The sequence below is a fragment of the Mycosarcoma maydis genome, chromosome 1 (assembly GCF_000328475.2).
Source record: "Mycosarcoma maydis chromosome 1, whole genome shotgun sequence".
In the NCBI taxonomy this organism is placed as follows: domain Eukaryota; kingdom Fungi; phylum Basidiomycota; class Ustilaginomycetes; order Ustilaginales; genus Mycosarcoma; species Mycosarcoma maydis.
Genome location: NC_026478.1, coordinates 1,510,501 through 1,532,932, shown reverse-complemented (window position 1 = coordinate 1,532,932; position 22,432 = coordinate 1,510,501). Strand labels below are relative to the sequence as shown.

The window sequence follows — 22,432 nt, the reverse complement described above, 5'->3', positions numbered from 1 at the left end:
GATGAGTAGCGTTCCAGCCTCAAGAAAGACGGTTTGGCGCTCTGTTGACACATTTTACGACAAAGCTTACGAGGACTAGACGCGGCTTCACAAGAAGGGGCATGGCTTTGGATTTCGCCGTTGGAAGTGCGGGAAGATTGAGATGTACGGCGGCTGGGCCCCCGCCATTTGCGTGGCCAATAAAAAAACTAGACCAGGTCCCGAGCAGGCTGTTGAGTTGAGCAATGAATGGCAGTTCAACAATGGGCAGCCCCGTATTTTCTGCAGGAGAATGTAACTCCGCGTTTTCTTGGCGTTCTCGCGTGGAAACCATGCGAGCCGAGCCTCGCATCGCCTCGCATCGATCTGGGCTCCAGGCATCTGGAGGAGAGCTCAGGCGCTTCGCACAGTGTACTGGACTGCATTCCTGATTCTGGAATCATTTCCTTTTCAGTCTCCGCGTTCTATGAAAAGTACGAGCCTGCGGATGTATCCGCGTAGACTTCTGTGACTCCTCATCTCCGCGCTTCGGCTTTCTGTTACCTGGTCAGATAGATCCACTTGACGCGTTTGCTGGAACACTCCTTTTGTAGCACCAATGCACGGATATGTGGTCAACTGTGCATCGAACTTTCTTGGCCGTTCATGCGGGCAGGCATCTTCTCTTTGTAACGCCAGACAAGAAGCGTTGGGGTTCTCCCCCTATGCACCGTTTTCTTTTGGGGACACAGCTAGCAAGCCGCAGCTCTCCTGCTTTTGCCAGGTTGGAACCAGGTCCTGAAACACTCCCCGGTTGATTGCGGGCCGAACCTAGTCTCGACTGCTGCGGCTGAGCGGGCAGCGGCTTTGTTTTGCAAGAGCTTGGTGCTAACGCATGTGTCAGCCAATCAGGAACGTTTCCCCCACAATTCGCCACGAGACCTCTATGCATGACAGGCAAGAAATGTGACTAATGTGAGGTAAGTTATCGTTCGCGTGTTGCTGTACACTCATCACATCCGTTGTTGTGACTACTGCAGCAGTGAGAGAATGCGCCGTTCTCCACATCTTTGTTGGTGTAGCGAATCTGCCTCTCGTGACAGCCTAGTGAGGGGTGAGGGGTCCCCACGTTACCTTTGAAGCTGACCTGAAATCTACTTAACGAGGCCAAAATTGCTCACATGCCTATCTGCTCACTTCATCGAAACCCTCTCCTCCCACCAAGTGCTTCCCACATCCTTGCAACCATGGCCGAGTCAAAGAAGAGTGTTCTCGCGCAAGGCGCTCAAAACTTCAAGGACCTCTTCCACTGGAAGGTTCGCTCGACTATTGTCGATGATAACGGCGAGGAACAAGTCGTCTGGGAGAAGCCTAGCCTGCCTCCCAACCCCTTCCGACTGGTCACCATGCTTGGATTGGCGGGTTGGTGTGCGTACCTGATCGGATTCAGCGCCTGGACTGCCGACGCCTTCGACTTCCACGCGCTTTCGATTCAAACCACCAAGATGGCCAAGCACTTTGGCGTGTCCAAGACCAAGGTCACCGAAGCAATCACCCTAACTCTCCTTTTGCGATCAGTAGGTGCTGCGATCTTTGGTGTGTTTTCTGACTACTTCGGCCGCAAGTACCCACTCGTCGTCAACATGTGGTGCCTGGGCGCTCTCCAGGTCGCTTCGATCTACTGCCGAACCTTCAACGAATTCCTCGCCGTTCGTGCACTCTTTGGTCTGTTCATGGGAGGCGTCTACGGAGCTGCTAGTTCGATGGCGCTTGAAAACATTCCCGCCGAAGCAAGAGGTCTCATGAGCGGTATCTTCCAGCAAGGTTACTCGTTTGGCTACGTGCTCGCTGCTTGTGTCAACCTGGGTGTCGGTGGAGCCGTCAACACTTGGCCCATCATGTTCTGGGTCGGAGCTGGCTTTAGCTTTGCTGTTGGTTTCTTGCGTCTCTTGTGGCCCGAATCCAAGCAATTCATCGAGGCTCGCAAAGCCAGCAAGGGCACGGGCACCAAGAACTTCCGCAAGAGCTTTGGCGCCATGCTTCGTAAGGAGTGGAAGGTTTGCATCTTCGCCATCATTCTGATGAGCTGGTTCAACTGGCTCTCTCACAGCTCTCAGGACAGCTACACCACCTTCATGCTCGCCGGAAAGAAACTCAACAACACCGCTGCTTCCAGGGCCAGTATCATCATGAAGGTAGGAGCGTGCGTCGGTGGTACGATTTGGGGCTACATGTCGCAGTGGATCGGAAGGCGAAGGGCCATGATCTTTGCTTGCTTGCTCTGCTGCTGCCTTATCCCAGCCTGGATTCTGCCCAGCACCGAATCTGGTCTCGAAGCCGGCGGATTCATGATTCAGGTATGTATCACTCAGGACTCGACGTATACGTATTCGTGATTCACGATTTCGACAACGTCGACACGTGGCAAATCTAGTTGATTCTCTGACATCTCTTGGCATTTCATTTTCGATCTTTTCTGTCTCGTCTCGCTTCGTCGGCATGATTCATGATCACTCGTGACTCTTGCTTGGTTCACTTGCTCTGCACACAACAGGCCATGGTTCAAGGTGCTTGGGGAGTTGTTCCCGTGTACCTTGCCGAGATCTCGCCTCCGGCATTCCGAGCGATCTTTGTTGGTCTCACTTACCAGCTGGGTAATGCGATCTCATCGCCCTCGACTCAGCTGATCAACTACCTCTCGGAGAACAACTTTATTCACACGTCCAAGGGACGAGTGGAGGCGTATGGACCGGTGATGGCGTATGCGACTTTGATTATCGCGCTAGGATTGGCAGCTACCGCGTCGGTTGGTCCGGAGAAGAAGGGCGCACGATTCGAGAACGCTGCAGCTGCTACCGCCGAGGCTCAGCCCGAACTGCCCGTCTACCACAAGGAAGTCGACAACAGCCCCGACACGAAATCGATCGATTTGACCTACACTATGACCGCTACTTCCAAGTAACGTTATGTAAATCACGAATCTCGTGGCTCGGAGTTTGGTTTCACGTTGCTGCTTCGTAGCGCGTCTCTCTTGCATGCGCTCTTCTCGCGATTCTACACCTTGATCCAAACACATTTTGTGCTCCCATCACCTTGTATCATCTATGTAACTCCTAACTTGCTTCCTAGTTTGCAATCGCATGTCATGAACCGCTCACGCTCCCGCTCCGCAAAGCGTGCATGCCGCATTCAAGCTTACCGCGAGCCTCTAAGAAAATCCAGATCGCACTGCACTGCGTCGCAGAAACCTTGCGCACCTGGTTCGATCTCTCAGTGTCCATCAGTCACGAATGCGACACAACAGCCGTTGTCGCAGCACAGTCGTGATTGCACGTGCACTCTGGAGTTCACGCCATGTTGATCCATGAACTTTGATGCATCTAGCTACAAGTGGTACAGCGTTGTGACCAAATTCCCACGACTTGATTTGCAAAAAGTGTGCGCTTGCGCGTGTGAAGCGACTTGGCAAACTGTCTAGGATGTGCTTCCCGGATAAGTGCGCGCTACAAGGAAAAAGGGCAATTTTCGATCAGCAAGTTCGATCGAGAATCATAGTGTGGCAAAAGCTGTCGTGCCGTGTGGTGATATCAATTCATGCAGCAGTAAAGGCGTCAAATCCCGCGCCGGCGGCAGCGAGATCATTCGCGCCTCTCAGCATCGGCAAAGGCGACGCGAGCTCGCGAGCCATTGCGGATCCTCTCAAATTGAGCTTGTTCGCCGGGCCGTTTTCGAAGACCATGTCGTCGAGAACGTCGAAGAAGTTGGCACCGTCGGGAGCATCATCGGGGTTCTGGTACGAAGACAAGAGCTTGAGGTAGTCGTCGAGCTCGGTATCACGTCCCTCCTCGCAAACGAGCCTATCGGCGGGCTCTGCAAGCTCACCGTGCACCGCTGCAGCTTTGCTTAGCTTACGCCTCTGTGTCACTGCGTCCGCATCAGTGTGGATCGACGAACTGTCCTCAGTGGATGGCTTCGATACGACCGCTGACACCCTATGAGAAACGTCCTGAACCAAAGGCGAGGCTACTTCCACTGCCAAATTGCTCGCCGCTTCTGTCTGAGCTCGCGGCTTGCTCATATCCACAGTGTACCAGGTCTCTTCGACACGACGTTCTAGATGATTCGCCAGATCTCCGGTAGATTCCGACGCGCCCGTCCATTGGCGTGGCTTTGTCTTCTTCTGCGAGCCTGCGTCTCCCATCGGTGAGCTGGTACCCGGGTGTTCGGACTCGGCCGACGCCTCGGCACCCGCTGCCTTGTTGGCTCGACGCGCTCGCTCCTCTTCTCGGAGAACCTTGATCACTTTGAGCGACGACGCCAGCACAGGATTGCGCCCTTCGACATCAGTCCTGGCATGCAGCATCTTGAGCCCGCTGACGACATCGGCACGCTTGTCAAGGATCTCGCGGTTCATCGGTTGTCTAGCCAAATACAGCAGATCCACTTGCAAAGCTAGTAGGGCATGGAAGATGTGGAACTTGAAGATCCAGTATCGTTGGCCACGACAGCCTGTATTATCCAGCGCACGCAGGATTCCAATGACCACTCGAGCGCTCTCGATACAGGTGCGGGTCGAATGGATGTATTTGGCGTTCCAGTAGCCTCGACTCAAGTAGAGACGGTGGAGCTTGAGCAGACGATGATGGACGTACTCGTGGATGACGGCACGCTGCAGCGACAGGTACGGTCTCTCCTGGTGGAACCGATGGATCTCGGGATCGTATTCGCTCTCTCCATCCAACTTGAAGAATCGTGGAAGTGATCGCAGGATCTCGCGGAAGCGTTCTTCGATAGCAAGCACCGTATCGAACGACTCGTCGCCGTGGTTGAGAGCATCTGCGATGCTGCGGACCGTGTGGCAAATCTCGATGTGAATGGGGATGAAGCTGTTCGTGGTGGGGATGTTGGTGATGCGAATCTTATCGAGGAAGGGATTGCTGATGCGATGGCGGTGGCCGATGCGATCCTCTTGGATCCCGGCTGAAAGAAGATCAGTGTCCATTACATCGCCATCGTCGATGTTCTGTGGACTCTGAGTGGTGAACATTTCGTCCTTGATATGGTAGCATCGGTCAAAGTGGGCCGCACATAACCAATCCAAGGTAGCGAAAGCGAACCACACTTTGCGGCCGTGCTCTCGATTGACCCGGCTGCCCTCCTTGTAGCGCTTTGTAGCAGCAACATCCCAATTCCTCCGCCTGGCACCACGAGGGAGCCACATTGCATTCATGTCTTTTCTCTCGCGTCGATCCGGATCGAGATCTTCACCGTCCGACTCAGACTCGTGTCCATCGCAGATCTGAGTTGAAGTGAGCATCTTCCATCGATGCGTGGACAAAGTTCCAGACTCCTTGCCATCGTTGGCAGTCTGTGAACGGGTAGACTCGCGCTCCTCATTCTCCCAGCGCTCTTCATCCTTGAGAGCCGAGCCAAGTCGATGCAGACCCATGAATTCGGACGCTCTGATGGCCATGGTCGCCAAAACCGAGTACTCTTCGCGATGATCGCGGTTAAAGGAGTAATGACGCAGCAGAATCACAGCCTGCATGCCCCAAATGGTAGGGTGACGCACAAAATGGCCTATACCGAGCAAAGCTAGGCAAGACCTAGCGAGCAAGGTGAGCTGATCGTTGATTGAGTCGCGCGACTTGCAGATCTCGCTGTCGAGCACCTCGGCGGGCGTCATGAACTCGCAAGCGGATTCGCACATGGCAAGTAGCATGGCTCCAAATTGAACATCCGGAAGGGATGGCGGAGTGTCTGAGCCGGTAGCTCCCTTTATCCGATCGAGCACAACCCAAAATCGGTCAAGCTCTAGCAAGAGGGAAGGCTTGTGGATCGAGTGAACGATAGGTTCAGCTTCGCGCAGATAGTGATCGACCAGCGCCTCTGTTTTGTGGCGCGGAGGAAGTAGATTGAGAGCCTCGACAAGACCGGATTGAAGGTTTCCAGAATCGTTGCTCCATGTGCTCGAGGTAAAGATGTTGAGCAGGGCTGCAGGTGCGAGCGCATCTTCCTGCAACAGCCCTGGGTTCATCCCAGCGACATGTGAGACTCGATTCCCGCTTCCAGCACCAGCTTTGGAGTTTAGATCAGCATCGAGATGCTCACTTTGTGCCGTGCAATGTACACCGTCCTCGGGCAGTCGATCGATTTGATGCGAGCGGGCCGAAGATGTCTGATCGCGCGGAGGCTGAGCGGAATTTTTGTTGCTCTTGAGCGAAGTTCCTTGAGCAAGCACACGCAGGAGATCGCCTGCATCCTCGGCGCCCGATTCGGCGCTTTCGTCACTCTGCTCGCTGTCTTCCTCCTCTTCGTCGTCGTCGAGGGGGATGCGTTCAGCTGGCCGGTCAGAAGTGTTTCGATCCCGACTTGTGAAGTCGGGTGGATTCTGGACGCTTGAGAGAGCACTGAAGCGAGACGATGGACCGGTGGACGACGCCGAGGCACTATACTTGGACACGGGACGTTGCACTGAGCTTCGTTCCGACGCTGCCGCCTCGTGCGCTGCAGAGGGTGAAGATGAAGACGATTGTAGCACGCGAAGCTGGGACTCGAGTTGAGCGATTCTGGCCATCAAGGCGGCGTTAGAAGGGGTGATGTTGTTTGTCGGCGCTGCGGGCAAATAGTCACGTTCATCGCCCCATCGACAGAGATGGGCTACGCCACGTCGAACGCAACTTCCGCAGTTGGGAACGTTTCGGTCGCACTTGATCTTGCGCTGCTTGCATTCGGTACAGCTGAGCACCGCACGTTTGCGTCTCTTGACTTTGCCGGATTGGCTGTTGATCGGTTGTGCCTCGCTGCTTACACCAAAACCAGTATCCAACGTGTGGTGTAATAGGGCCGAGGCGCGTCGACCTGACTGTATTCTCTCTGGATCAGACCATTCGACGTTCCTGACGCCTTCGCCGGCAGCGTCTGCGTGAAAGGGTGTATCGGCGAAATCGTGAGGACGACGATCTTGCGCAACAGAGCGCTCCGCCCAATCGATCGAGGCGGAAGCGACAGAGCGATGCGACGACGAGGTGCGTAGAGGTGGAGGTTGGAGCGGGGCTTTCTGGACTGGTTGCGCTCTTTGCGAATAGAGATCAAGCCGAGCTCTCTTGTCTCGATGTAAAGGTGGGTCTGCTGTTTCGGCGGAATAGGATTGAGATGCGTTGCTGATACGTCGTGATGGGATTGTGCCGGAATATGCAGACGGCACTGCGCGAGGCGAACGCGCACGAGTTGACGCGGATTCTGACCTCGGAGCAGCGCCATGACCTGGAGGCTGAGGTCGTGTGGGATAATAGGGAGATTCGGCATAGCCGTCAGGGCACCTGTCGGGATCGTCGGAAGGCCGTCTCGCGGAACGATATGGATCACGTGATCCGGCAACGTTCAAGGTGCGGCTCTCGATGGAAGCGGCGCGGTCTTGGTAGCGGGCGGAACGGGATGGATGGCGCGAAGACGAAATGCTGCCGTCGTGAGAGGAAGTAAAGCTTGGTTGGTGTTCAGAATAGTATCCTTCCATTCTTGAGGAAAGAGACGGACGGGGCAAGTCTGGAGCGGTGGTTGGACCTGGTCGCGCATAAGAAGGATTCGACCGGTGCGACAGTGCTGAGCCGTCGCGAGAAGTATATGACGTTGGCAGAGGTGGGGGCTCATGGTCAGTCCATGCTGTAGAGCCATGAGTGTGAAGCGACGGAGGAGGCTCGATGTCGGACCGCGGATAGCGCTGCATCGAGTCGGGGAGTGCGCGGAGCCGGAGCGCTTCATCGCGCGAACCAGTCATTCGTCGATAAGATGGGTCGTGCGATGGGGGCCGCCGTTCTCTCGGGTAGGAATGCGCATTGGACGAGTCACCGTCCATGCTGGGCCAGGTTCGCAACTACAGCACGGATGGGCACACAATCTACTGCCAGAGAGAGACGCTTTGGAAATGCGCAAGACAGGAAGCCTCGACGATGGGCGATGATAGAATGGTATGTGGATGGCGTTACACAATGTCAGGATGTCAAGTACATGGGGCGAAGGTCCAAGCGAATCGAAACCAGAGGCGTGAGTGGGCAGATGTTGTTCAGTAGCAGGACAAGGCACGTGTATAACCTGTCTGCGTCGGACGTTGTGCAGGGTGCTCGAGCAAGATGGTTGTGCTGAGGTATGCGTATTGGTATATTGGATGAGATCTTAGCTCGTGCCAGACTCTGCGGCGGAATGCAAGTCCTCAAGGGTGTAATGAGACGGACGAGACAGTTGCTCGGGTGCCTGACATGCGACTAGAACGGCGAAGAAGGACGAGGCGGAAGAGAGGCGTGCAGATGGTGCTGGTTGGTCACAACGAAGGCATACAGCTGGAGCGGACTAGGCCGCGGAGGTAAGCTGCGTTGGTCTTTGCAGATGAAGACCGGCTTTGGCACAAGAGCGTTTGCGGATGCTGACCAGCGGTGACACAAGTATGGACAACGAGGAAGCCAAAATGATTGTAAGCGAATGACAAACCGCAACCAGGATCGAGACAGAAGGAAAGGGCGAGCAGAGCCAGCGTTGGAGCTGGTGGTGGGATGACGCGACGAAGAAGGTGTACAACTGGATCGAGACGAGCTGACAGCGTGTGGAAGGACGCACGACGCGCTTGCAGCGGCTGGACGACAGATAGTTGCTGTGCTTAAGCTTCGTACCTGTGGCGCAGGACGGTTGCTTGGATTGCTGTCGCACAGTTGACGTTCATCATACCAGAACCGTGCTAACTGCGGTCGCTCTTCTTGGCTGTGGGTTCTGACGAATCAAGCAGAATTGAAATCGTGAATTGGCTATCTGTGTGCTTGTGAGAGAAAGCAGGGTGAGAGCGAGCGGAGCAAGGTGAAAAGTGCTACGTCCGTGTCTGTGTCCGTGTCTGTGTCCGTGTCTGTGTCCGTGTCTGTGTCCGTGTCTGTGTCCGAGTGTCCGATTGCCAGGATGAATTCGCGCATTCCCAGCAATTCGGCTAGGCTTGACTTGCAAACAAACTTATCCATTCACAAATTGAAACCCGAGCCGTGAGCGAATCAAGAAAGAGCGGCTGTGTTGCTCTCTGGCATTTGTGATTCACGATTCTTTGACGCTTGACGCTCGACGCTCGAAGCTTGATGCTTGACGCTTCTCGCTTGACGCTTCACGCTTCGCGGCTGTGAGATGATGCGTGAAACCCAGTGGGTTTTGCTCTAGCCCGCGTGTTACCGTGGACTACCCCCACCTCCCCCCACTCGTACCCAAGACACAGAGCAAAAAGCCATGGGATGATCTTCAGAGAATCTAATCGTGAATGCGCAAATCCGAAACACCCGTGACTTGAGCTTGGCAATTGCATTCGTGATTCACGATTGTCATTGTGAATACCACTCAGAAGAAAATTTTTGGAAGAATCACACTCGTGACTTACTAGGAAGAATTCACGAATTGCTCTGACTTTCGGTTGCATGCCACTCTCGTCGGGCGGGCTTCTACCGCTTCTCGAGTCTTGGTTCGTTATCTGTTAGCTGCTCCAAGTGGTACAAGCACTAGAGCACAAAGCGCTCGCTTCTACCATTGATTCTGCGGCTTCTCAGTTGCACTATCCGAGCTCGTTAGGGGGCGCTTGAAAAGCCATCAATCTATACATGATAACTTACGTCGCGTGCGTGTGTCGCTTTGGGAATTCGTGATTTATTCCAAAAATGCTTGAAACCTGACCATGGACGTGCGCATACTGTTGCTGATACATGAAAGTCAAGTTGGAGACAAGCAAGGAATCCTGGCTTCTCGCTAAGAATGCTTTTTTGCTGCATTTGTGGGACGGAGATGAGAGAAACGGCAAACGCTGCATGGTTGGTTGCGTGGGAGCAAACCACGCGCTTGGGTGCCAAGACGCATTCTGCACGCCTATCTTGGCTGTCCGGCGGAATTCGAGATACAGTTACTAGTTACTCGTCCTGTATGGGCTGGTAACTTACGCGCTGCACAAAGCACAAATCAAGGTCTCGGGTAACACCTTCGCAGATGTAAACAAGAAAACCATCCTTGCGTATCGGTCTGTTGATAAAGTTGCCCAGAGAGTTGGTTTGCAAGCTGGAACAAGCCAGCCCACATGAATCCCTGAACGAGCAGCAACGCGCAAACACCACCGATCGATCGCCGAATTCAACCGCAGCTATGTACCAAACCACGGTCCTCGTACAGTGATCGAGTAGACTGTCACGCATTGCGCATCGCGCATCGCTGGCCAAGCGACTCGTGTGTGGATGCTGTATTTACATGGGCAACGTCATGACAGTACTGATGCTTCCAAAGCGCTAGGCTGCTGTTCTTCGCATCAACTGTGTCTCATTCCATCCCAAATTAGAAAACAAGCTTGAACGTGCAAGGGCAGACGCGGTGAAGACGGCTTTTAGCGGAATCCAGCCTTGTAGCCCTGACCCTTTCTCTCATCTCGGCAAACCCACTCGAACTATTTCTCGGGAACCGGCAAAGCTCCTCGGCAATTCGGGACTCCGATCACCAGGCAATACTGACTATACTGTACGCTCCCCGCAGCCGCCTCGCATGGATAACGACCTCGTTTGTCATGGTGGGTTGAACACGAGGCTCGCTTGATCTCGTGAACCTGCTGGCTGGCCAACTCGTTGGCGAAGCGCGCCTTCACCCGAAGAACGAGTCTGCCCGCTTGTCACCGCGTCGTACCAAGCCAAAGCTTGCACGGAACCAACCGATCTTACCGCGTGCAGACAGGGCAGGAAGCACAACGCAAGACCCTCGCAAATTTCGATTTGGCTGGTGCTCAATATTAATAATAATAACTAGGTGAAATCAAACAAAAGCGCCGGCGATTGAGTGGAGCTGGCGTGAAAAGCCGATACCGTCGGAATGCACAGAGACCAGTCACGATTGCGTTCTGCCTCTTTTGTTCTCTGACCCTCAAACATGCACAAACGCATGACACACTGTAGGCTTGGCTGTATTCATACATTTCACTTTCGTGAGCGTTTGCAATCGAACCCCCAGTCCTCTCTCAGCTGGAGACACCAAGGACATGGATTGGCTCGCATGCAAGCCGAATCTACCAACTCCGTGCCAGGTGGATTCAGAATCTTTGGGATTCCAAGCACGAGGTTCAAGACCGAAAAGTCAAGTTAATCGTGAATGCTTCCCTGTGCTGGCTTTGGACCGAAATCCCGGGTCCAGATCTGGAGAGTAAAACAGCGACCGAAGCATGCGTCGTTCGCTGCAGATCGGAATCGGAATCGGGATAACAAGCGGGGTCTAAAAATAATAAATCGTGAATAAAATTTATCACAATCGATTCGTGATTCGTGCGTCATGATTGTCTCATGTATCGAATCTAGGCTCTAACATTGCTATATCCAAAAACTCATTCACGATTCACAATTTCACAGTTTCACAATTTCACAATTTCACGATTCGTTCCACGCACGACGGCATCTCGAAATGTAACATTCAAGATGATCGTAAGTCAGTTTATTCACGATTTGATCATGTTGGATCATCCTCCACCCCGCAATCACGGATCGCGGATCACTCAGCCAAGAGCGCCGTCTATCAGCGCAGTATCGCCTGGTCGCTCATCCTTTAGTTTCAAGCTTACGCTCGTCATCTCTCCTCCGTCCACTCTTTGGAACGTCTCGTCGCGTCTCGTATCGTATCCTCTGCACAAGCACCCATTCACTCTTCAGCATGCCGCCCAAAAGCTCGAACCAGAAATCACTCTCGTTCAAGGCTCAGTCGAAGCCTAAATCTACCTACTCGGCCTCTGCCAAGGACCAGCTCAAGACCAAAGCGAACCTCAAGACTTCAACACCTAACAAACCGCTCACATCATCACTCGTGCGAAAGCCTTCACCTACTTGCACAGCAACATCCAAACAAGATTCGGAGTATGCAAACCGAAAAGATCTCGATGTGGACGATGAACGATGGGATGGTGTTTGGCGCACGACGAAAAAGACGATGAACGTTCCACCGTCTAAAGCGATTCATATCGATCACGAAAATCGAATTCAGCAGATCTTGAGGGTTTTCGATCTGGATCCTAACTACGGACCTTGCATGGGCTTGTCCCGATTGGAACGCTGGCAGAGGGCCAAGGACCTACAGCTGCATCCACCACAGGAGATCCACGATATCTTGATTACAAGGCAGGGTGGAAACGAGTACAAAGAAAATGTGTTCAATGCTCATGGCCTCTGAACAACTGTCCCAATCCTCCATGTACTTTTCTTCGCATCCTGTATCATATACCCAACGTCGCTACCGAAACACAGATCTCATGTGATATCAACATCCAGATTCCAGAGTGTTTCACAGCTTGACCTGACCAGCTGCGTGGTCACTGAATCATGTTGCTGTGATGCTGTTGTTACAAAGTGATGGGTGCTGCTATGCTTGCGCTTCTGTGCGCTTGATTTGACTATCCCTTTTCGTTTGCTCCTGCTTGACCACCTTGCGAACTTCGGACCAAACCTTGTCCTCCCATGCCTTCTCGTGCCTCTGCTTACGCTCCTCCACCTCTGCCTCATCGTAGATATGACGGTGATCAATGTACCTCTCTTGCACTTCGAGTGCGTCTCCCCAGCCGAGTGGGTCGCCACGGTCAGCAACGCTAAAGAGCGAATGTGGATCTGCACCCATTCGGCCTGCCTGCGAAGCTGGGCGCACTTGCGACCTGAGTGCTGCTGATGCGGTCGCTGAGGCTCGGCCTGGCTCATAGGCGCCTTCCTCCTCCTCTTGGCTGAGACCGAACGTGTGTGACGCGGGCGAGACGTAAATGTACCCGACAGCCTTGTCGAGCACTTGCAGCAGACGGAACATGGAGCGTCGATCCTCGACTGCGAGCGTCTCGAAAGAGACCAGCCCGAAATCTTCAACAATTTCGCAAATCGCTTGGTTGAGCTTACCATACTTTTCGTTGCGCCGTGTTGAACCTGGTCCCGATGGCTGTGAGAGAAGATCGCGGAGGTAAGAAAGATCCTGCACCTGGGTATAAAAGTCGAGATTGAAAGCCAAATCAGACTCAAGACCCATGCCTGCGCCGCTGCTGGAATTCCAGTCTATATCCTGGTCAGAGTCTTGATTGCTGTCATGATCTCTATCGTCACTGTGGCTGTCATAACGGTCGAGTGAGCGCTTTGAGCGCGATATGTAGGATTGTCCGAGCAAATCCACCTTGGAGAGCACATTGACGTGGGGAAGCTCGAGCGTAAGCATAGCACGCAGTGCAAGGATGAGAATCGAGACGTAGCGGGATGCATCGGTGATATGCGTTGCGTCGGTGAGATGTACGGCGACAAAGCGAAGCGCCAGTTGCTTTTCGAGCGTCTCGAGGATGCGCTTGAGTGCTGGATGGTTGGTGCTGAGCTCGACCTGGCCTGGCAGATCAAAGATCAAGTACTCAAACCCAGCACTTACTGGGCCCATGCGGGCTTCTGACTCGGCTTGACCAGCCATCTGACCCGTCGTGCCCTGACGCTGCTCTTCCATGACCCTCTTGAGCTCCTGAATAAGCCAGTCGACGTTCTTCTCGAGGTACTCGATGCAGTACAGATTCGCCGCATTAGGTCCGAGTGAGAGCTCGGCCATCACATCACGCACAGATATGAGTCGATTGATGTCCACAGCGCATGGGTAAGGTAGTCGGTCGTTCGCGGGATCGAGATTGATCACGCTGCACGGCCTCGAAAGAAGAGACAGAAATTGATACTGGCCATAGCAATACGTGGTTTTGCCGGAGCCCGGCGGCCCGATGACCAGCTGGGCAAAAGGCATGCCGGCTAACGCTCAACCTCTCTGTCCACTGCTTTGCTTGAATCGATGTAGTACCTTGAATCGGATCAGCAAAGATGTCGATGCTGGCTGTTCTGATCAACGTTTTGCGTGACATTCGTGATTCGCGTAAAGCAAGAATGTGATTCTTGCTTTGATTCTTGCTTTACGATTTTGTTGGCTGCACACGGCTCTCACACTTATCCGTTCGTTCGTTCTTTCTTTTCTTCTGTCAACTTCCCTTTCTTGCAGGCAAATCGCATTTGTGATTTGTGATTCACGATTTGGCTGCAACCCGGCTTTGTATCTTGCTTGACTGCGTGTTTGCGATGTGGAGTGAACTCGTGTGATTCACGTGATTCGTGATTTTAGAGCTTTAGAGCTCACGAGGCTTTCTCTCGCCGGGACACCCACCACACTCGCCCGTGCCCGTGACCCTCACGCGAGCCACATGTTTACCACCATTTGTTTTGGAATCGATCGAGCATCTTCACCTTGCGCATCGTTAGAAGTGGCGAAAATGGGAGACGCACGGCTAAGACGTATCAACAAGGAGATCAACGACTGCAAAAATGACAAGGTTTCGGGCATTCAAGTCTCATTGATAGATGGTAGGCATAGCTTCAAAGCCGCTCATTCCAGCTGGACGTCGCTGATCACTTCTTTTTGCCGCCTTCTTCTGCTCTGGCCGCACGTCAGAATCGCCCTTCCATCTGGTTGGAACTTTTCCCGGGCCAGAGAACTCTCCATACGAGAAGGGTACTTTCGATGTAGTATGTTTCAACCTGCCGTAGCTGCCGAAGCTCGGTGGCGCAAATGCGATCCAGTAATGCTGGCAGATTGTGCCGACTGTTGGTCATCACGACTAAACCAATGCTGCGCTGTACATTGCCTTGATGATTTTTGCAGGACATTGTCGTACCCGAAGGTTACCCATTCCAGCCCATCAAGATGAAGTTTATCACGCGCGTATATCACCCCAACATCTCTTCGCAGTCTGGCGCTATTTGCCTCGACATTCTTAAAGATCAGTGGTCGCCCGTGCTTACGCTCAAGTCTACGCTTATGTCGCTGCGCTCTCTGCTATGCTCGCCCGAGCCAAACGACCCACAAGATGCTGAAGTAGCCAAGCACTACCTTCGAGACAAAAATGACTTTGAAAAGACCGCCAGATATTGGACCGAGATCTACGCAAATGGCTCCGAATCAGCGCAGCCACCCGCAAATGCCCAGAATACGGTGGGAAAGACAGGTGACAGGGCCGATCCAATCCTGCTGGCAGGATTGAAGAGGGAGCATGTCGACCAGTTTGTCAACATGGTGAGTTGCCCAGTCTCACAAGATAGTCACAAGATCGTCTCAACTCGGAAATCATTCTAGACTGACATGTCGATTCGTCCACATACATGATCATTCTCACCAGGGCTTCGAAACCAACAAGGTGATCGAGGCGTTGAAAAAGCTTAACTACCGAGGTGCAAAGTAAGTTGCATCACCAACAGTTCTCAAAGACGTCTTGATTCGTATCGCAACTCTGTGGCGTCAGCTGACCTGTTCGCTTGGTTTCTCCCACAGCGTCCGCAACATCACCGACGACACAGTCCTCAACGAGCTCCTCAAATAAGCCGAAGTCGCATCTCACACCCCGTCAAAAGCATGTAATCTTTCAGCACGCATTTTTCTCGTTCAACATCTTCACTCACACAGTCTCAAAGGAGGCGTTGACTTGTGCCGCATGGCTCCCAAGCACCGCGCATGATCGCAAGTCGTGTACGAAACAATCACGAATCAAGGTGAATCAATTGCCAGCCAAAAAAAAAAAACCCCCAAAAAAGCGCAGGTGAGAAATACTGTAGTAGAAGCGGCCTGGGCGACAAGGGGACCGCCATGAATTGGGCCGCAATCAAGCGCCATTGCGGCTCATATCCTCGAGGTACTGCGAAAGTTTGAGCGCACCTGCACGGAAACTGTCGATACTGCTCTGAACATCGGGGTTAGCCATGAATCGCTGATAGTACTCTCTTGCGGTAGCTTCGATGTCGGCAAAATCGCCGCTTCCCTGCACTGCCTGTTGTTCAGCTTCTTCGTCTTCATCACGACCAAAGTACTGATTAGAAGAGATCGAGGTTTGACCTTGGAACGACTGCAGACGTTGTTGAGCTTCCGAGGTGGCTTGTGGATCGTACGATCCGCGTTGGAAGTATTGGTCGGACGAGATGCTCTTCTGGCCTGAGAACTGGTTGCGTGCATAGCTGGGTTCATCACCGCCTGCATCCAAGTCGCTTCCAGCTGCAGCGTTGTTGGCTGCGGCAGCAGCACGTTCCGCGGCGAGCTTGGCTTGGTGTGCATTGGCTTTCATACCGAGACGGCCGAAACCCATTCCGAGCCGATCCATGTCTCCGTTGGCCTTGGCAGCGGCGAACGCATCGGGAACCGAGCCAGCAGCGCCTCTGACATTGGCATTGGATGAAGCAGAAGCAGGAGTAGCTGCTGAAGTCTTGCCCACGGCTGCCTTGACAGCCTCTCGCGCAATGCGTTCCGCTTCTGCCTGTTCCGCGCTAGCTTTTTGCGCTTCGCGTGCAGTCTCTTCAGCCTTCTGTTCCGCTTTAGCCTCTGCTGCACGTGCAGCCTCCTCTTCCTTAGCCTTCCTCTCGGCTGCAGCAAAGTCGATCGGTGCTGCAGCCTTTTTCACGCCCAGACCGAGCTTTCCTGCTCGGGCAGGTCGCGCGGAAGGTGCGCCCAAAGCACTGGCGGTAGTAGTGGGACCTGTGCCCGTGGGTGTAGTAGTGCCCGGCGTTGAGCTGGCCGAAGAGGTACGGCTGACAGCACCAAGCGTCTTTCGAGCGGCGGAACTGCTGGCGCGCAGAGAGGCGGATGTGACGGTCTTGGGTGCAGCAGCAGCAGCAGCAGGTGCACGAGTCGATACGGGTGCAGGTGCTGGTTTGGCTGTTGTTGATGCGGCTGGCTTGGCGGCCGATGCGGGCTTATCCCACGAGTCGAAAAAGTCGTCGTCGTCACCGCCTGCCTTTGTGCTGGATGATGGCGTCGCCGTCTCGGTGGAAGCAACAGCAAGACCCGGGAAGTAGACGGGGCTGTTGAGACTCTGACCCGCAGCATCCAGAAGCGCTCTCTTCTGGAGCTCATCCTTGTATGCCTGAGCAACGGAAGAGGTGTATTTCACTTTACCCTCGGTGGAAGGGGCGAGGAGATGAGCGCCGCCTTTCTTGTTGAAAAACTCGGCAGCAGCAGCGTTCCCTCCGACCTTCATCAGCCGCAGCTGAGACCAGTGCCACGAGTCAAGGTTGGTGGAACGAACAAAAGTGATGTGTACGCCCATATTACGGTGAACGGAGGAGCAGTCGAGGCAAATGTAGATGGCGTAGGTGGCTGATGCCCAAGTTGGGTTCTTGGCTCCACAATCGAAGCATACCTGTCGAGTGGTCGAATGGCGAGGGGAGCGATCAGCAGCCTAGTAGGAACAGATCTATCGAGCAGTAAGAATGGAAAGCGTACGTACCTTGTTGCCCTTTTGTGTTGTCTTGAGCGACTTGAAGATCTCGACGAGCTCATCCTTGGAAGGTCCGTCGGCCATGGTGAGCTATTCTGCGCACCGCCAAGGGGTTGGGAAGGTGTGAAACCTTGCGGTAATCAGCTTCTAAAGAAGGTGATAGGATGGTGGCGTGCCAACAAAAATCGAGTCGATTCGAACGGATGATATCGACAAGGCGGTGCGATGGTGATGATGAGAAGAACCTTAGCTGTGAGCTTTTCCGAGAGGCTTGTGTCAACGTGCGCGTGTTGATTTCCAGCCAAGCACGAAGAGAGGACGGCTTCGTGCTTGCAGCTGACAAGTCGTGAGTGTGTGTCGTCTCAGTTCTAAGTTATCACGCATCTTACTCGCAACTGCTTTTTAACGCTCACTCGTGACTCTCCCGACCTTCCTGGCCAAAGCGTGTGTTGGGTTTGATTGCAGGCCACAGACACGTCGACAGCAGAGGCTCAATCGTGAATTCACGATTCGTGTATCAGTCGTAAGTTGATAATCACGAATAATCACGAATTCGTGATTCACGATTTCGAGTTTCACGGGTTCGTGGTCAAGGATGTTAGACCCCTTGTTCTACTCCGTCTTGGTCTCTGTACCCTATTCGTGATTAAATTTAATATCACCAGACATGATAATCGTGAATAAAGAAGGTTCGACTAGTGATTCAAATCATGAAATCGTGAATCGTGAATCGTGAATACCTTGATCGGAATGCTCTTTCTATTAGCTGGATACAAAACGTCTTTTTAGCACTTCATTCGTCTTCAACTTGGCTAGAGCAATTCGCCGTTCGAATCCGCCTTCCAGTCGGCCATTAACAGTCACGAGTGAGTGGATGATCAGGCGAGCTAGCTGCTAATTCACGATTTGTTGATGTCTTTTCTGCAGTGCAGCTCTTCAGCCAACCAGCGGTTCGCAGTGAGAAAGGGTCAAGAGACAGGCAAGGCCAGAGAACGCGGGCCTGCTGCTTTCTCAAGCTTTCTCATCAACAGCAGTTGGATGCCACCAAACGCACCGTCGCATCCGCAAAGTAGGGTCTTCTCGTCGCCATCTTGTCATCAATACATCCTTCTTCCTTCATCAACCAACGATTTTGCTATTCGCCACAGAAGCTGATCGCAGCTGTACTTTCAAGTCTGCTGTCTCTCTCTCTCTCTCTCTCTCTCTCTCTCTCTTCGGCTCGGTCATGCAAAGACCAGGTTCCGCGAATCAACGGCATACTCATCCACTTTCCGCTTTTGCAAATAGGCTCCCACAGCATACAGGCCACGCAGCAGCAGCTTCTCCCGCTTCCAGTCCTGGCGCCGCCATCAACGCAGCTATGTACCCATATCTTCAAGGCGGTCCACGCATGATGGGCTCGTTTCCGGGCATGCCACAATCACAACAGGGTGGTACTGGTGGCTTTCCATTCGGAGGATCAGGGGGGTCAAACAACACGACAGGCGCAGCGAGTTTGGCATCGCAATTGGCTGGTCTCTCGGGTCAGACGGCAGGACAATCTCAAGCGCAGGGCCAAGGAGGAGAGCTTAACCTCAGCGACTTTCCGGCGTTGGGTGGTGGCCAGGGTCAGCAGGGGGGCGCACCCGGTCTTGCTGGTCTCAGCTACGCGACACAGGCGGGGACGGGTGGTGTCACGTCAACTCTTCGCGGTGGTGCTTCTCTGCGTAACTTTAACCAGGACGACTTTCCAGCGCTTAACCAGACAGGCTCGACAGAAGGACGCACAGCTGAAGATGGATTTCCGCACGGAGTTGCCGAACAGGTTTCAGCAGCAGCAGCACTCCAGCACCAACATCAGCAACGCGAACAGCATCGACAGAGCTTGTTGGGCTCCGTAGTTGGTGGTGCACGAAACGATGTATCCTTGTCAGCAGCGAGAGGTGGTTTCGGAGAACCCGACCGCAACTACGCAACCAAGCTTGGTGTTGGGCCTCCTGGACCAGGGTTGGGTGTGCAGCAGCAGACATGGGCGCCACCAGGCTCGCTGTTTGGTGGCAACAACGGAGCAGCAGCGCCGAATCAGTTGAACGGGCTGCAACGCTCTTCTTCGCCTTCATCGGCACGTTCGCCTCTTTCGAGCGTCCGCAACGCAGCTGGCAATTTGGGTGCCTCGTCGCCGTTGACTGACAATGCTTCGACTCGAGCCGATTCGATTCAGACGGCTGCTGGCACTTTGGCTCAGCCAGGTGCGATGGCGCAAACACCTGCGCAGCAGATCCTCACCTCGCCGGCGGACCGCTTTGGATTGCTCGGATTGCTCGCGCTGATCAAGTCATCGGACCCGGATCTCTCGATGCTTTCGATGGGAGTTGACTTGCAAACGTTTGGCTTGACGCTCAACCAGTCGGATCCACTGCATCCGTCCTTCATCACGCCATGGTCGGAGAACAATATGCTGGCATCTTCGCGCATCGAGCCTGAATTTACGCTGCCATCGTGCTACAATGTTCAACCGCCACCGCCTGCACAGAGTAAAATCGCGTCGTTCTCGGACGAGACACTGTTCTTCATCTTCTACTCAACACCGAGAGATGTGTTGCAAGAAGTAGCGGCGCAGGAGCTGTACGCACGCAACTGGAGGTATCACAAGGAGCTGCATGTGTGGTTGACCAAGGAGCAGAACACGGAGCCTACACAGAAGACGCCAACGTACGAACGTGGTACCTACGTGTTCTTCGATCCCTCGGTTTGGGAAAAGGTGTCGAAGAATTTCCACCTCATGTACGAGATGTTGGAGGAGAAGGTGCCCACTCAGGCGCAGGCTTTGGCGGCACAGGCTGCCGCCCAACAAGCCGCCGCGGCCGCAGTTGCTCAACAGCAACACCAGAGGCCACACAGTCGTCAGCAGCAACGCCATGCTCAAGAACACCAATCGCCCGCCCCGCAATCCCAACAGCAGCACTCGTCTTGAGTCTCCCCACAACACGTCTCTCTACGAACCCTGCTGTGGTGCTCCTTCCCCGCACCATGTATTTGTGTTCCCAATCTTCTATGATCAAAATGCGATCAACCCTTTTGCTTGTTCTCGCTTCAGCCTGTTCCACGTCTAGTGCAGCGAGCCTTGAGTTGTGTTCTGTTCTCAGCTGGTCTGGCGCGGCTGTTGGTGCTGTGATTGTACAGGCGCCCCGTGCTCACGCTTGACGCTGAATGAGTGTTAGCAGATATGCGATTAAAAGTGAGATGAATGCAAATGCTGAATGCTACAGGAAAGGAGTGTGGAGAGATGTGGATATCATGTGTGTGGGTGTGTGTAGATGAGGCGAGGGATGACTAGAATTTGCGGAGGTGGTAGGATCGGTCGATGGGGTCGACCGTGAGGCTTCTGTGCGATCGCGATGCCGCGGTGTTGGTGAGAAGCGAGGAGAACTTGTGGTTTCCTGTAGGCTTGGAAGTTTTGAGTGCCGACGGACGAGCGAGGGAAGGCTTGCTTGAAGGAGCAACAGAGGTAGTGTGACTTTGGGCATATTGCTGCGCCAGAGCGTAGACTGCTCCGTAGTCGAGGCTTCCACGAGAAAGGTCAAAGAGGGTCTCCTCTTCGTCCTCGACAGCTTTGGGCCGCACAGTGGGAGCGACAGCGTTGAGGTCCAAATGTTCCGAAATGGAGCTGTTGGATGAAGAGGAGGAGCTCGAGTGTCGTACTGACACCATGTCCGGGGTCTTGGATCCGTCGAGGCAAACGTCTCTTCGGCTGAGTGTGCTGCTGTCAGGGCTAGAGGTGACGACCGAAGCCATTTTGGCACTGCTTCCGTGCTTAGGCAAGATGAGCGACGAAATCAAACGTCGCACTTCTTCCACACCGCCGTTGCCGGAATTAGAGTCCTCGGACCAGCGCGACTGAAGCTGGGGCTCCTCGAACTGCTCTTCAGGTACAGTTGCCGCAATATGTCCGGGTGTCAGCTTGACGCGACCGGGCGCGGTAAAGAAGTCCTGCTCGATCGTCTTGCCAGGAACGATCGACTGTCTCGAGGCGGATCGCTTGTGGTTTCTCTTCGCCAACTTGGAGTCCTGGGACAGACCAGCTTCGATGCTCTTGAGGCTCGAGATGCTGTCAAGCTTCTGCATACCAGTGGGAATGCGAGGCGAGCTAAAGCAGCAACTGACAGCATCGCTGCCGCTGTTGACGACTGGCAGGTTGCTCTGTGAAGAGAGTAAAGGAGAAGACGTCTGCTTGCTATATCGTTTTTTGATGGCATCTGTCTTGCGCAACACTGCCTCTGTTGGCGGCCGGCTAGGTTGAGGCGGAAGAGGACCAAGCGAGACAGGCGCCGACGGAGTTCTGCTGTGAGAATGGCGAGTAACACTACCGAATAACGGAGCCGCTGCAGAGCTGAAACTTCTACGGTGCGGCGAAGGAGTGATTTCTCCGTTCTCGTTGGGAGGCAAGCCTGTCGGTGTGCTGCCATGGCAGAGGTTGAGACAGAGGTTGAGGACAATCTGATCATCGATCTCGTCCAGGCTCGAGCGAGCAGGCTGAGTTGCGTCATCGGTCACATAAGGCAGGTCGTTGTTCGAGAGACTGATGTTGTTCTCCTGCGACGGAGAGTGGAAGCCCATGTTGCCGATCCAACTGTGATCAGACTGCAACGAAGTAGAAGAATCCATGGAATAGCAAGACGGTTGGCTCGAGCTCGAGCTCGAGCTGGTGCGTGGTGCCGGGGCGTTCTCTGGAACTTTGGGGGGACTGGCGATTACAAACACCTCGTCGGAGATGAGGTACGACTTGGGAATGCTTGGGACAGGTGGAGCATCGCCCTTGACGATGAAGTTCGAATTGGTCGAGCTCCTCATCGCGTCTATCGACGCAGATGTCGATCGCGTTGAGAAGATCAGCGAGCGTGCATCACTCGAGGATCGGGTGCGGAACAATTTTGCCGACTTTGGTGTAGTTGGCATGCTTGCACAGCCATTGGGTGTTCTGCAGACAGGTGAGCGTTCTTCGCTGGAAGAGACCAAACTTGTGCCGTTGCGGAAGGTTGGCAGACTTAGAGGAGTTTTGGGTTTGAGAGACACTCGTTTCAGCAGGTTGCGCTTTGACTTTTTTTCGCCGCTCGCGGGCAGCGAGATGGTAGACGAATTGAAGCTGTGCTGCATGTTGGTCGAGGGGAAACCAAAGCTACTGCTTGGCAATGGCGAAATCGAAAGAGGTTG

The 22,432-nt window shown here is 53.8% G+C and overlaps 8 protein-coding genes across 8 annotated transcripts; 4 read left to right on the top strand and 4 right to left on the bottom strand.

The window, feature by feature from the left end:
- Window positions 1-1,205: 1,205 nt before the first annotated feature.
- On the top strand, window positions 1,206-2,920 carry UMAG_00529 (putative carboxylic acid transport protein JEN1; the record flags this gene model as incomplete). Its single annotated transcript, XM_011388066.1, has 2 exons — window positions 1,206-2,315; window positions 2,513-2,920. The coding sequence occupies 2 exons, from the start codon at window positions 1,206-1,208 to the stop codon at window positions 2,918-2,920; spliced, it is 1,518 nt and encodes a 505-aa protein (XP_011386368.1).
- A 630-nt stretch (window positions 2,921-3,550) lies between these two features.
- UMAG_00528 (uncharacterized protein) lies at window positions 3,551-7,813 on the bottom strand (the record flags this gene model as incomplete). Its single annotated transcript, XM_011388065.1, has 1 exon — window positions 3,551-7,813. One exon carries the CDS (start codon window positions 7,811-7,813, stop codon window positions 3,551-3,553), a length of 4,263 nt encoding a protein of 1,420 aa, XP_011386367.1.
- Window positions 7,814-11,649: 3,836 nt separating this feature from the next.
- UMAG_00527 (uncharacterized protein) lies at window positions 11,650-12,162 on the top strand (the record flags this gene model as incomplete). Its single annotated transcript, XM_011388064.1, has 1 exon — window positions 11,650-12,162. The coding sequence occupies one exon, from the start codon at window positions 11,650-11,652 to the stop codon at window positions 12,160-12,162; it is 513 nt and encodes a 170-aa protein (XP_011386366.1).
- A 189-nt stretch (window positions 12,163-12,351) lies between these two features.
- Window positions 12,352-13,737, bottom strand: UMAG_00526 (uncharacterized protein; the record flags this gene model as incomplete). The annotated part of the gene is made up of 1 exon (XM_011388063.1): window positions 12,352-13,737. The coding sequence occupies one exon, from the start codon at window positions 13,735-13,737 to the stop codon at window positions 12,352-12,354; it is 1,386 nt and encodes a 461-aa protein (XP_011386365.1).
- Window positions 13,738-14,254: 517 nt separating this feature from the next.
- Window positions 14,255-15,358, top strand: UMAG_00525 (putative E2 ubiquitin-conjugating protein UBC1; the record flags this gene model as incomplete). The annotated part of the gene is made up of 5 exons (XM_011388062.1): window positions 14,255-14,345; window positions 14,434-14,507; window positions 14,644-15,054; window positions 15,158-15,216; window positions 15,310-15,358. 5 exons carry the CDS (start codon window positions 14,255-14,257, stop codon window positions 15,356-15,358), a joined length of 684 nt encoding a protein of 227 aa, XP_011386364.1.
- A 279-nt stretch (window positions 15,359-15,637) lies between these two features.
- Window positions 15,638-17,326, bottom strand: UMAG_11439 (uncharacterized protein; the record flags this gene model as incomplete). Its single annotated transcript, XM_011388464.1, has 2 exons — window positions 15,638-17,164; window positions 17,252-17,326. The coding sequence occupies 2 exons, from the start codon at window positions 17,324-17,326 to the stop codon at window positions 15,638-15,640; spliced, it is 1,602 nt and encodes a 533-aa protein (XP_011386766.1).
- Window positions 17,327-18,467: 1,141 nt separating this feature from the next.
- UMAG_00523 (CCR4-NOT core subunit CDC36) lies at window positions 18,468-20,195 on the top strand (the record flags this gene model as incomplete). The annotated part of the gene is made up of 1 exon (XM_011388061.1): window positions 18,468-20,195. The coding sequence occupies one exon, from the start codon at window positions 18,468-18,470 to the stop codon at window positions 20,193-20,195; it is 1,728 nt and encodes a 575-aa protein (XP_011386363.1).
- Window positions 20,196-20,554: 359 nt separating this feature from the next.
- UMAG_00522 (uncharacterized protein) lies at window positions 20,555-22,375 on the bottom strand (the record flags this gene model as incomplete). The annotated part of the gene is made up of 1 exon (XM_011388060.1): window positions 20,555-22,375. The coding sequence occupies one exon, from the start codon at window positions 22,373-22,375 to the stop codon at window positions 20,555-20,557; it is 1,821 nt and encodes a 606-aa protein (XP_011386362.1).
- Between the last annotated feature and the right edge of the window lie 57 nt (window positions 22,376-22,432).